This window comes from Anolis carolinensis, chromosome 1, assembly GCF_035594765.1.
Source record: "Anolis carolinensis isolate JA03-04 chromosome 1, rAnoCar3.1.pri, whole genome shotgun sequence".
Classification (NCBI taxonomy): domain Eukaryota; kingdom Metazoa; phylum Chordata; class Lepidosauria; order Squamata; family Dactyloidae; genus Anolis; species Anolis carolinensis.
The window spans coordinates 145,226,546-145,241,380 of NC_085841.1; the positions used below are offsets into that span (position 1 = coordinate 145,226,546).

At 38.8% G+C, this 14,835-nt stretch overlaps 1 protein-coding gene across 1 annotated transcript in view; it reads right to left on the minus strand.

The window, feature by feature from the left end:
- The window catches only part of nol10 (nucleolar protein 10), a 57,484-nt gene extending 43,325 nt beyond the window's left edge, over window positions 1–14,159 (minus strand). The window contains exons 1-8 of the mRNA XM_003215422.4: window positions 14,007–14,159; window positions 10,404–10,449; window positions 8,792–8,890; window positions 7,773–7,850; window positions 6,335–6,372; window positions 4,205–4,341; window positions 3,831–3,896; window positions 1,426–1,486 (exon numbers count right to left, since the gene is read on the minus strand). Coding sequence (XP_003215470.1) covers window positions 1,426–1,486; window positions 3,831–3,896; window positions 4,205–4,341; window positions 6,335–6,372; window positions 7,773–7,850; window positions 8,792–8,890; window positions 10,404–10,449; window positions 14,007–14,072 — 591 coding nt within the window. The 5' untranslated portion in view covers window positions 14,073–14,159. The remainder of the gene's footprint in view (window positions 1–1,425; window positions 1,487–3,830; window positions 3,897–4,204; window positions 4,342–6,334; window positions 6,373–7,772; window positions 7,851–8,791; window positions 8,891–10,403; window positions 10,450–14,006) is intronic.
- Between the last annotated feature and the right edge of the window lie 676 nt (window positions 14,160–14,835).

The following is a 14,835-nucleotide window of genomic DNA, read 5'->3' on the forward strand; positions in this document are numbered from 1 at the left end:
AGAACAACTGGTGGCAATCAAAACTTGTGGATATAGACTAGGGCTACAAAAGTCAAAATCAGTTCACTGCAGGAGAATATGAGGCAGCCAAACTATGTGCTGAAGCACAGCAGGCATACTACTGAATGATCCCTCAGTTGAGAACAGGAAATTTGGAGACAAGGGCAAAAGTGGCAAAATGACACTTTTTCTGAGAAAGTGAAGACATAAATAGGCTTGTTTACTCTTTCCTTCCAACTTTGAATGAGTATGAAAATGAGAATCTTTGATCTTAGAGAGGTAGGGTTAAAAGACCCTCCTCTGGAATGAATCAGTTAGCATTTATAAATGCTGGTCCCTCTTAACTATCAGTTATCAACCAGAGAGGGAGACTAGCAGCAAAACCAGACTTCTATAATAAAGCCATGTGTTGTGGATAAGCTTTTTTTTTTCCATCAAAGGAAGTCTATGCATACTGAAGAACAGATGCCAGCAACGGAGTGAAGAACAGATGCCACAGCTGTACCACAACTTGACAGGAGAAGGTCTCTTTTCTTCACTTTTCTTCATTGTCACAACTGTAACTTTTAATTCTTCAACAAAACATCATCATTTGCAAATGTCAACACGTTTCTACTAAACCTACTATGTACATGCTTAGTTTCTAAATGTATATATAATTTGCATCCTTCCTGCACACCCAAAAAATTAATCTCTCTGTGTTAAATTATCTGCATTATGAAAATCTCAAGGAGACCAATTCCTAGTAAAGTGATTACACTATGTAGCACAATTTTTGTTCCTGGGCTATAAATGGCATTTCCGAATTAGTTCTATTTAAAAAAACCATAGAAAACATTTATTAAACAACAAAACTTTGTTTTTGTGGGACATCCTGCAGCGCGTTTTGCTAAAGTTTTTCAATGAATATCTAATAGTCTCAACCAATTCAACATTGTTTGTATAACAAATACTTTCAAGGTAAGGACCGCCTAATTAATCAGAAAAGAACACTTTCAAAGCAGGAACAGATTTTTTTTTCAAATTTTGTTACATAGTGTTATAGCACTACACCCTTAGTAAGCATAATAAAAATATTTCAACTTTATTAGAGAAGTTCTATTCATGATGACAACTAGTCAGAAACACCTTTTCCCAAGATTCCCGCTTCCACCACCACTCAATTTTCCTCCTTCCTGGTCTCTTATCATTCAGTCTGAAATGTCAATCCTTCAAGAGTTTTTTCCCCTAAAGATTGTTTTCCCCTATATTTTTGTCACATCTTGGTTATCCAAGCTCACTAATATCTCATTGACTATAAGATTTTATGTGTGGATTTTGCCAGTTCAGCTGCAATAATGATCCACACTCAGAGAACTATTGTGTTGGAGTGTCTGCATTTTTAAAGGAAAAAGTAGTACTGTATTCCATAGAAGCAAACTTTACCTCAATTGTTCCAGCAGCAAATAAACCATGTGCTGAATTTATGTCACAGACGTGATTCTCCCTGGAAAATCCAAACAAAAATGATGGAAGGGATAGACAATATTAGAATAAGTACATTTGTGAAACTTGTATAGAGCGTTAAATTTAATTAAAGCTTGCCCTGGTCAGGAAGAATGAATACAATTTGACATATACCCTTAGTTCTTAGTTATCAAAACTGAAGATACTTATTTTAGACACTACATTTTCAAACTGCTGTAAAATATGCAATATACCAGTAAGTATGCAAATTAAAAAATCAGAAATTCCATACCATGGAAAAGGTTGTTCAGCTTGTTTAGCAGCTACAGCTATTTAAAAATCAGCAATTTGCTTATTCGAAATGTGTTCAAAACAACAAAGCCCCAAAACAATACATCACACTAAGCCAGTGGTTCTCAAAGTATGTATTGAAGGGATCCACACTTTCCTTCCCCCCCTCCCTCCCCCCCCCAAACTTTTCCTCCACTTTGCTGCTCCTCACTCTCCCCCACTTCCCTTGCCACCAAAAGCCATTTTTCCTCACCTTTCTTGCTCTCAAAAGCCTTTTCCCTCTGCCTCCCTTGCTGCCCGGATCCTTTCCACCGCACCTTCCTTGCTTCCAAAACCCTATTTCCCTTCCACCTCTCAGAGGGTGCTTTGATTGTACTGTTCCTGCATAGCAGAAAGGGGTTGAACTGGATGGCCTCTAGGGTTTCTGCTATTATTATTATTATTATTATTATTATTATTATTATTATTATTATTACAAAGGTTGGGTGGTTATCTGTTGAGGGTGATTTGATTGTGCTTTTCCTGCATGGCAGAAGGGGGTTGGACTGGATGGCCCCTGGGGTTGCTTGTATTATTATTATTATTATTATTATTATTATTATTATTATTATTACTACTACTACTACTACTACTACTAGCTTTGCCCGGCCACGCATTGCTGTGGCTTATGGGAATCATTTGTTGGCCAGGTGGAATAGCAGTGAATAGCCTTGCAGTCTCAAAGCCTGGCCGTTTTCTTCTTATGGGAATCCTTGTTTGGTGAGCTGGAATGCAACAAAATAGGGTTGCTGCTAGGAAGCCTGGGTACTTGTGTTCTAGGGGAATGGTTTTTTGGGCTGCTAGTATTACAACAAATAGCCTCACTGCTTCAAAGCCTGGCTGTTTGCTACCTAGGATAATCTTTGGTTGCTCAGCTTCAATAGTACAGAGTAGTATCACTGCTTCAAAGCCTGGCCACCTTCTACCAAGGTTAATCCTTTGTTGGTCTGGTCGAATTGCACTGAATAGCCTTGCAGCTTCGATGCCTGGCTGTGTTATAACCATTGGAATCCCTGTTTGGCGAGCTGGAGTAGCACCCTCAATCAAAGAGCCGCTTTGAAGCCTGGCTACTTCCTTTGTAGGGGAATCATTGTTTGGCCAGATTGAATTGCACTGAATAGTCTTGAGGCTTAAAAGCCTGGCTGCTTTCCACATAGGGCATCCTTGTTAGGCCAGGTTGAATGGGACAGAGTAGTCTCGTGGCTTCAAACCTGGGGGTTTTTCACCTAGGGGAAATCTTGGTTGGCAGGTTGAATAGCACTGAATAGATGTAGGTGAACTACAACTCCCAAACTCAAAGTCAATGCCCACCAAATCCTTCCAATATTTCCTGTTGGTCATGGGAGTTCTGTGTGCCAAGTTTGGTTCAATTCCATCATTGGTGGAGTTCCAAATGCTCTTTAATTGAAGGTGAACAACAAATACCAGCAACTACAACTCCCAAATGATGAAATCATCCCCCCAACCCCACCAGTATTCAAATTTGAGTATATCGGGTATTTTTGTGCCAAATTTGGTCTAGTGAATGAAAATACATTCTGCATATCAGATATTTACATTACAATTCATAACAGTAGCAAAATGACTGTTATGAAGTAGCAACGAAAATAATTTTATGGTTGGGGGTCACCACAACATGAGGAACTGTATTAAGGGGTTGCAGCATTAGGAAGGTTGAGGACCATTGAACATGATAATGATAAAGCATGTGTGTTTAGTTTTATTCCTCCTTTGCATGCGCAGAAATCTGAGTTGCAGCATAATGGGGAGCTATGCTTAAGTGCTGAAGTTTGGCCTATGCTCATGCATATCCTTCCTTATTAGTGAGGTTTAGCTTAGTCTCACATGCAGATGTCACCCATAAATAATTTAAAAGTGTGTGCCCCCCCATTATATTTTAAGATATAAACCAGAGCAATAATTCCTACAGTATTTCTAAATACAATTTGGAATGCAGGTTGGATGACTCCCAAGATGGATCTTGTAGCAATAACAGACATGCAGCGCCATCTGCTGGAAAAAAAGATGAACGTGGAAAAAATGCAGATACTTACGAAGCATCCGTCTGCAAAGAATTCAGATACCTTCCTTGTTCCAAATTTAACCGGTATATTTCTGAGCTACAACAAAAACATCAAAAATTACTCATTGCTCTTTATTATTACTGAAAGTGACCTACATTTTAAAAAATCATTAATAAAATGTAATGCCATGAATGTTTCAAGAAACCAAACGGAACTTGAATAGAGAATCTCAATAATTATATCTATTTTACTTAGTTTTTAATACAATGTGTGCTACTCTGTTTTGTTAAGAGAACTTTAAAACTATATCAGGAACTGCCAAGTGATATTTTTTCTACAATATCATTCACAACAACAAGTATAATTAAATTCAATCAAATAAGGATATGGAACATCTCAAATACCTTGCTCCTACAAAGTACAGGTCACAAGATGGATAGTGATATGAAAAATCTCTACCAAACTTTGGTATCCTTGTTCTGTAGTAGCGGCCATGTTGCGAATGAAATTCTACATATCTGTCACACTGCAAGAAAACGATCTGAGAAATACATGGCAGAGGATCATTATCAGAACAAAAACAGGATTTGAAGAAGAAAAGACAGACCTCGATAAGATACTTCAATCAAGAAATAAACAACTATCTAAGCTCTACAGTCTCCTGTTAAAATTACACACAGAAGATGAATATATCAAGGGGTGTATGGTAAAATGGGCTAAAAACATTGGTCGCTCAATTAGCATAGATGAATGGGAATACCTCTGGAAAGTAAAAATAAAAATTTTCAGAAGCTATTCCCTTCTAGAAAATTTCTACAAAATGTTTTATCAAGCTTATATGACACCTGTTAAATTAGCCAAAATACAGCCACAATTAAAAAATACCTGCTGGAAATGTAAACAGGCAACAGGATCATTTTTCCACATGTGGTGGACTTGTAAGAAGGCAAAAAACTTTTGGATTGAGATCCATAAAACCACTGAAAAAATACTACAGCTAAAAATACCTATGCACCCAGAAATATTCCTACTAGGAATAACAGACACATCACTGCTGAAGCCACACGATAAACTCTTCACTTTGATGACAACGGCTGCGAGAATGGTTTATGCACGAGCCTGGAAATTGGAGGAAACACCAGAAATGGAGGAATGGATCATGAAAGTGACGGAGGTGGCTGAGATGGACATTCTGACAGGGTATCTCCAGTCAAAAGACCCTTCCGAGTTTAGGAAAATCTGGGAGCCCTTCAAAAGGTTTTTAGAAGGAAAGACTATTTCAACGTGGGGGTTTCAAATTTGACTATTATAAATTTTAATTTTCACCACTCGTTTAACTTCCTTCTGTTAAAAAAAAAGGTCATGATGAAGAAAAAAAGAACTACAATTCACAATTGCTGATGGCTTGTGAACAGGTTGTGAAACAGTGAGCTTTTTGCTTTTGCTTTTTGGTGTATTTCTTTGCCAAGTACTTTGCATTTTTATATCGCCATTTGTTCAGTTTTTTTTCTTTTTTATATAAATATGGACATTTTAGCTTTGTTTTCAGTTTTTGGTTTTTTCTCTCTCCTTTTTGATCCTTTTTAAATCTCAGTTTTCCCACTTTCTATACAATCAAATGTTCTCACTCTTTCGATGTTAATTTACTCTATCTTATAAGGTAAAACTTCAATTAAAATATATATTAAATTTAAAAAAGAACAAATACATTTGGCCATTTAAAAGAAAATAGTTATAGATTTATCCTAAAAACGTATTTAGTGAATAAAGAACAGAGCAGATATAGCTTAGTGATCACACATTAGCATAGAGTTGCCTTACATTTGTATCGCTGTTTTCAGAGATAACTGGTTGTGATTACAAAATGTAGGTATTTCAATAGTAGTCCAGAGAAAACAGTGCTATAGCATTTATATGGCAAGAAAGCAATAAAAAGGCCAAATGCTACACATTCATCTGAGATTGAACTAACAGTTGCTGCTAACAATATTCATTCTCACAGAGACTATGACTGCATCTAGTCTATATTGATCTTGTTTACTGTTAGCCAGCACAGCATTTACATGTGTGAAGTGCTGAAAATTTAGTTGTTTGCTCATCTATAATTCCATTGAACAATGTCAGGAAAATTAAATTGTCTCCATTTCATCACTCCATTTCCATTATGGAAAATGAATTTTTATTCAGAAATACACAGAGCTAGTTCCAGTTTTTCAAGGAACAAGCCAAACACCTTTCTTTTAAGTGTGCACGCACCTTTAAATCACCTGTCAACTTATGGCAACCCCATAGATTTCAGAGGGTTTTCTCAGGCAAACCTCATAGGCAGTTTTGCCAATTCTTTCCTACAACCATCTGCTATTTGTAGGCAGTCTCCCATCCAGGTGCTAACCAAGCCTGCTCCAAGACAGAACAGGATCTGGTGCCTTTATGACATTTGGGCAAGGCGGTAGGTAAATACACTAAAATTGGATCTTTTTACAAATTCTGAAATACAGCACTGTCTACTGTTTCAAAATCAAGAGCATACATACCTTGGAGTAATCATCTGATAAAATGTCAAATGTAACCACTGAGGAAATGAAAAAAATATATGAATAGTCATGGCTAAAACATTTGTTGTGTAAAGGGTGTCAAGCTTCACACTTGTGATCTCAAAGTCAAAGGCCAGGAAGGTATTGAAGTAAATGCTGCCATTGGCCATTCTCTGGGTTTACTTTGTTTGGAGAGCAGTCATCTTAATACTGTTTTTGATCTACATCTGGTTCTAAAGGAAGTGGGGATGTAAGCAACCCATGGGGACATTGAGCAACTTTGAGCTCATTCACTTGCCACAGCTGGAAAGCACTTGGATTGAAAGTCTCATGGAAATTATTGAAAAGATATGGGCAAGTTATGGCACGGTTCCCTAATTTCTTTGTGCCAAAGAAGGTCAAATCAGGAGAAAAGAAGAAGCATGAATTCAACTTAACATGACGGCAGCTGTTGCCAGCTCTAATATTAAATGACAGAGAACCTAAAATAGTGCTTGTCTAGTCAGCTCAAGTAATTGTAGCCTGGTGTTCATTGGCAAGTTGGAGACAGTGTGCTCTGCATCCAGAAGATCATAGGCTCAATCCAAAGCACCTTCAAATAGATTTGGGAAAGACTGCTGTCCCAAAACTTGGAGAGCACCAGTCATATACCAAGGACTTGTCTATAACAGGGTTTCTTAAATATTTTCACTCAACAACCCCTTTTTGCCTGATAAATTTTTATGTGACCCCAGCTATATAAGTATATAAAAACAGATAAATCAGCATTTGTAAGGCTTGCCAAACAGGCTGATTTTCCTTTTCGTGGAGGAGAGCTGAAACATTTTTTACAGGATCTACTGTAAACACTGAAGGCTGTTGCTAATAGATCTGTGCAAATATCTAGGTGGTGTTCAGAAACTGTTTACTGTTGCCAATTTTTTTAGTGAATTCAACTGAGCTAAGGGGTCGGGACTCACAGTTTAAGAAGTAGTGATCTATAATAAAAAATTACAGAAAGCGCTATCTCCAAGATCTTTTTATTACGCAGACACATAAAAAAGGACCTTAGCCAAACAATCTGCATGGAAAGATCTAAGCACAAATGAAATTAAAGAGTAATATTCTCAATTCTTCCCATTTTAACTATTAGAGATGCCCCAAATGTAGGATGACATGCAGTACAAGTGGAATAGTAACTGAGATTTCTTTTTAATAATACTACTTTTCATATTAATACACTTTCCAATGCAGGGCAAACAGTGCAGTGAGCTTTGTTTGGGACTTTTCTGTGGTATTAACATGGTTTGAAACCTTTTTATCCCATGATTTTAGTATGTTTTTATTGTTAATTATTTTATAACATTTCTATGGTTTTAATTGTATGCCGCTCTGACACGTCATAACAAATAGAAATGTTTAAGCAAATAAATAGTTTTCATATCAATTATTTACTAACCTTCAGCATCTAAGCATCTTTCAAACTTCATCGATAACTGATAGGTATCAAAACAACGGATCCTTGGTTTGTATGTCCCTGTTCAAAAAACAAAATACTATTTTTAATATAAAGTGAGAGAAATTGCTGTAGTATTCTTTAGTCCATTTAGCTCATGAGAAATAGTGGTTCATGTTTCAGAAAAGGTTTGGGCTAATGTCAACAGCACTCATTAAACATCACTAGTTTTATTAGCCCTGATGCACTAACCATGTGTTATTCCTTTTTAAAATACAATTCATAATTTCCAGCATTTCCGATAATGATGATAATAATTTACAGTTGCTTAGAATACAGCTCAGTCTGGAATTCAGACTTTATTTGCAATATTTCAAAATTTTGTCTTGATGCTGTGAAGGCTGAATAGTACAAAATATATAAAGTAGCATTTGTAGTTGCACTATGGCTAAACAAGGGAAGGGAGCTTGAATTTTGCCAGATATTGTTGGATTGCAATGCCCATCATCCCTCATTGTTATACTGGCTAGGTCTGATGAAGGATGTAGTCCAGACTCATCTGGGAGGATGCATATTCTGTGCCCGTAGCCATAGCTCTTTAACACATATTGACTTTCTGCTCTCTTATTCTTTTCCAGTTACTAAGTCTACTGTCCAGAACAATAGCCAAAGTAGAATAGTGACTTGAGCACTTAACTATGACTCTGAAGATCAGGGTTTGAATTAGCTCTGGAATCCACTGGAGTGATCTTGGGCAAGTCACACTCTCTCAGTCTCAGAGCAGGGCAAAGGCAAACCCCTTCTGGGCAAATCTTGCCCAGAAAACCTTGTGACAGAGTCACTACAAGTCAGAAATAACTTGAAGGCACACAATAAGAAAAGCATCCAATCCAATTTTTAGTGCTTTGTCTTCCCCAACTGTGTCATCTCTGGTACCAGCACAGTACAATTCAAGCAGACACACTAAACAACTATAAAAGGCAGGCAGAAATCTGAAAAGATTTAACTCTTGGCCTACTTACCAGTTGCCATCACATACTGCCCATCCCTTGATACTTTGAGTTTGTTGCTAACAGCAGGCATGTCAAAATCCTGGATAAGTTCAATTCTCCTGCGAATATCTTCAAAAATATAGACATAAGAAAGATTTTCTAGTCAACACTTAAGAATACGTTTTTACTGATGACACAACTGAGAAGAACATGATTTTTAAAATGATTTCCAGAGCAATATTAGGGAGAGTTCTATTCTAAACACAGATACTGTAATGGCATCCAGTTTCCATAGGACAAGATGGCAATGTCTTTCTGATGGCAGTCCATTCTGCTTTTACAGCTACTTAGAATACAGTTCAGTTTGGAATTCAGACATTAATTTTCAAGAACAGATGTTCAAATGAGCCAGCTGAAAAGTCTCCTTGCTACTTGTGGTAATTTGGATCCTGGACTTATGCTAAATGATCCAAAACAGAGGCAAGAATAATTGCATCAGTAGCTGAATCACTCAGTTGAACAAAAAAAGAATCATGTGAAAATGTTATGAGGATTTCTGCTCCCTCTTGTTGAATAATATTTGAATACTTTATCTAATAACGTTGGACACAAGTCGCAACTAAAGCACCATTGATTTCAATAAGAAAGAAACATGCACAACAGTACCAAAGAAATAAGTTGGCATTAATTTTAGCTCAAGTAGTATTTCCTAAGTAAGTGCACAGTTTAATTGTTTCAGTAACATACCGTCAGAACAAACCAACCACTGAATCATAATAGCCCCTGAAGAATGCCATTAAATATTACTAGACCGAAATGCATTGAACTAATTATAAGAATAAAATATATTTTTCATTTTTAAGGTTTTATCTCTTCTCTACGTCTACTATAAGTTACCAGTCCTTTTATTTTCACACTTGTACTGGGCCTTAATTTTCCAGTCATTTTCATTCCAGCGTGATTTTCATTCACAATATAGAAAAAAATTATTTATTCAGAATATATTGTTCTGTAAATTACATAGTTTATTGTCATGGCCTTGGGCTAGTACAATAAACATATTGATTGATTTTTAAAAATAGTATGTGGATAAAGGTGAGCATCCTAAAACAGCACATCACTTAAGCACTTTAAGAAAAGAACACTTTCTTAAAAACATAAAACTTTCTGCTGAAAAAACACAGCCACTGAATGTTTCAGTAGCTGTAATTTATAGCAGGACTATTTAAACTTTTCCACTTTCGGTCCACAAAAATGTTTACTTGGCCTTGGATATATAAAAATAAAACATTTAATGATTTTTAAAAAAGCATTTCTGAGGTTTGCTAAACAGGTTGCTTTTCTTTTTTAGTAAGTACAGCTGAAGCATTGTCTGCAGAGTCCACTGCACAACAGATGCACAACAGATTCATGTAAATGTCTATAACAGCCACTAGGTGACATTTAGAAACTTTTTCCTGTTGCCAATTTTTCTGGGACCCCAACAATGAGCTAAGAGGACCCCATTTGGGGCCAGGGGCCACCCTTTAAGAAGCAGCGGTTTACGAGAACTATGGCTTTTACACTTCTAGCTACAAAACAGACCACTTTTGGAAGACAGAAAGCATGTGTGTTAATCTTGCCACACTCATTCCATTCTCACCAACATCTTTCTTCTGCAATGCTCTCTTCTTCCTATCAGAAAGCCACTGGAACAAAACAAAACAAAATAATAAAACTGAGTTGAAAGGAATAGTGATGGAAGAATCTACTGGAAATAAAATAAAAACAACAAATAGAATCACATGCTCCAGAAATCCTAATTATCTATTTAGAAAAATTCGGTGAACATGATCTGATAGAAATAGTAGATCAAATAAACCAACAGTGTTAAAAATGATAATTATAAATGAGAAAAGTTGATTTTTAAAATATCACTTTCCTCCAATACAGATTATTCGGTAACATTAAGCATTAATGTAAATTGAATAGTCATATACACAAGGAAGCAGGTACTTTATTCAACGCCCTAACAATCTGGCAAAACATTATATATGAGACTTTATAAATAAGACTATGATGGAATTTCCTTATTTTTAAAGGAGCCGAAAGCACATGTTCTATGCTAACCCAGGCAATTCTAAAATACAGTATGACCCCCCCCCCCCCCGCCCCCATTATCCATGTGGATATGATCAACAACAGGTAATAGTGAACCCTTTAAAAATTAAAGGTTTATAATGCAAGAATATCATACAGTCACATTGGAAGACGGAGAAAATACCTACAAAGGAGGTATTTTGTCAGATGTGGAAAAATGAAAGCATGGATACTGATCCAATAGATAGGGGGGGGGGTCATACTAAATGCACAATAAAGCAAACTCAGTAACAGGCAGGACATGATTTTCCTTCATAGAGAATGACTTTCTTCCTTTTGTTTAATGGCAGTTACAATACAGGGTGTTTGAAAAAGGACTCCCTAGTTTTAATGTGTTTTAACTTAAAACTAGGGAGTTCTTTTTCAAACATCCTGTATAATGTTCTTCACTAATCAAAATGTACTGCTGAAATGAAGCAAGTTGGAGAAATGGGTAGCAATGTTTGGGTAGAAGGACTGAGAATTCCTTGTTTGCTGTTGTCACAGACCTACAAGTCAGTTCTGGCTTCTGGCTACCCTCAAGCAAACCTTTTATGGGTTTCCTCAGCAGGACTTATTCAGAGGAGTAAAATGACAGTAAAGGGTATAACTGGCTTACTCATTCAATCCCCATATATAAGGGAGTGGTAATATGTGATTAGGGCCAATAACCCCATATATGAACTTTGAGGAATATTCAAACTGTATAGATCTGTGGTTCCCAACCTTTGGTCCTCCAGATGTGTTTGACTTCAGCTCCCACAATTCCTAATAGCTGTTAAACTGGCTGGGATTTCTGGGAATTGATGTTCAAAACACCTGGTGGAGCAGAGTATGAGAAACACTGCATAGAGAAATTGCCAAGAAATCAGGCCAAACAGTGGACCCTTGGCATGTGCTGCATTTGGTTGAGGTTGAAACACATACCCCTTAACTTATGGATGCCCAAGTCCCGTTATATATAATGGAAAAATAAAATGGTGTCCTATATATAACATGAGAAAGCAAGGGTTGGGTTTTTTTCTTATTGTTTTCAAGCCACAGATGGTTACATTTGTGGGTACAGAATCCATTGACAGAGGGCCGATTTGTCTTCATCCTGAAAATACATGGTTCAATCTCATCCCTTCAGACACTCTTTGGCCCCTTCTACACTGCCCGATATCCCAAGATCTGATCCCAGGTCATTTGCTTTGTAGTGGATTATATGAATCTCCGCTACCAGATAATATGGGATAAGATAATCTGGGTTCAAATTCTGGGATAAACGGTAAGTGTTGAAGGGGCCTTTGGCTGGATTATCCCAGATTATCTGGAAGTAGACTCAAATAATCCAGTTCAAATCAGATAATCAGGGATCAGATTCTGGGATATGGGGCAGTGTAGATCCAGTCTTTGTTATCCTTTACTCTCATCTTCAGATTTCATGCTTTGATTTGTTTAAAAGGTGGCCTTTGGAGCACCTTAAATATTGTGTCCCTGGCCACAGATAGATAGATGCACATACACAAGTGTGTGTACACACACACACACATACATATTCATATATATATATACACTGAAACAAGCCATGGCGTTTTCAAATACACTTTCCATGCCAAATGGGTGGTGCAAGACTGCATGAGCATTGGAGTGCTGTGTAACCACACAATACTCTGGGTTGTATGGCCGTGTTCTAGCAGCATTTTCTCCTGACATTTTGCTAGCATCTGTGGCTGGCATCTTCAGAGGATCAGATCCTGTGAAGATGCCAGCCTCAGTCCCCTTCTACAATGCCATATAATACAGATTATCAAATAAGATGGTCCACATTATCGGCTTTGAACTGGATTATGAGTCTACATTGCCATATTATCCAGTTCAAAGCAGATAATCTGAATTTTATATGGTAGTGTAGAAAGGACCACAAATGCAAGTGAAACACCAGGAGAAAATGCTGCTAGAACACAGCTAAACAGCCCAGAAACCACACAACACTCCAATGATTCTGGCTGCGATAGCATTTGACAACACAATGCACGAGCATTCATTAAAAATTTCAGTTGCATCTACACTGTAGAAAGAATGCAGTTTGACACCACTTTAACTGCCATGTCTCAATACTACAGAATCATGGGAGCTGGAGTTTTACAAGGCCTTTTGCTTTGTCTGCCAAAGAATGCTGGTGCCTCACCAATTTCCCAGCTCCCAGGATTCCATACCATTGAGCCAGGGCAATTGAGGTGGTGTCACACTGCATTAATGCTACGGTGTAGATGCACCCTTACATTCACCAATGTGGCGAACCAGCAATGATTAATTTCCCCCCAACAAGCCAGAGACAGACACTGAATATGCGCATATCTATCTATCTATCTATCTATCTATCTATATCTCGTGTCAGAAGCAACTTGAGAACATACTGCACGTCGCTTCTGGTGTGAGAGAATTGGCTGTCTACAGAGACACTGCCCAGGGGATCCCCGGATGTGTTACCATCCTGCTATGAGGCTTCTCTCATGTCCCTGCAAGCTAGAGCTGACAGACGGGAGCTCACACTGTCTTGCAGATTTGAACCAGCAATCTTCAGGTCAGCAACTCAACCTTTAGGTCAGCAGACAAGCTGGCACAAGAGTTAAACCCAATGCGCCACCACAATGAATGTGTGTGCTGGCGGGATACAATTGCTTCTCATTTTCCCTGCCAGGGGCCAGGACACTGGCTCACTACCCTTCCACACAACTGAATAAAATCCCACATTTTCTGCTTTGAGCTGGAATATATGGCAGTGTGGACTCAGATAACCCAGTTCAAAGCAGATATTCTGGCTTACATGGCTGTGTGGAAGGGCCCTAAGAAAACTCAATGAAAGTGGTGTATTTCATTGTGGAAGGGGCCTGTGTGAATATTATTCAAAGAGGAATATTCAGAAGCGGGTTTTGTGTGTGTGTGTGTGTCTTTTTTGGCCATGTCCTTCCTCTGAAACATCGATCCTACGACTGGACCCCTCCCAAGGCCTAGCGCCACTGAGCTTCCCAGATCGACTGGGGTTTGAGGCCTGCAGGTTGCTATGGTGACCCGTGGGCTCGGGGCGCGTGATTGGCAGGGGCGCGCGGCGAGGGAAGGGAGCGGCCCGCCGCCTTCTCACCTCCGGGAGGCTCCGCCCGGCGCTGAGGCTGTAGATCTTCACCTCGTTGAGGCTGGAGACCTGCATGGTTCTCCTCTTCCCGAAGGCAGACCACTGGCCAGGCTTCACTTCCGGGTCACTGGGGAAACCACTTCCAGGGGAAACTGTTAAACTGCCAGCCCTTCCGTATTTAGATAGAGGGAGAAGTCTGGCCTGTCGTGCCATTTGGACTTCAACTCCCAGAAGGCCTCAGCAGGCCTGGCACACAGTGAAGCATTCTGGAAGCTGTAGTCCAAAACACTCAAGTTTGAGAACCAGTGCCCTAAGGCACCAGATCCTGCCTGATCTTGGGAGCTAAGGAGGGCCTGCCCCGGTGGATACTTGGATGGGAGCCCACCAGGCTGCATTTTAGAGGAAGAAGCTGCCACTTCTGAATATTCCTTGTCATTAAAAATCCTATGCATGGAATTCGAATATCACATAACATTATCTAAGACGCCCCTACGTCAGATTACTGTGAGTTTTCCGGGCTGTATGGCCGTGTTCCACAAGCATTCTCTCCTGACGTTTCGCCCGCATCTATAGCAGGCCTCCTCAGAGGTTGTGAGGTCTGTTGGAAACAAGGCAAGTGGGGTTTATATATTTGTGGAATGTTCAGGGTGGGAGAAAGAACTCTTGTCTGTGGGCAAGTGTGAATGTTGCAATTGGCCAGCTTGATTAGCATTTAATGGCCTTGCAGCTTCAAAGCTTGGCTGCTTCGTGCATGGGGGGGATTCTTTGTTGGGAGGTGATTAACTGGCCCTGGTTGTTTCATGTCTGAAATTCCTCTGACCCACCAAGAAAATCCAAC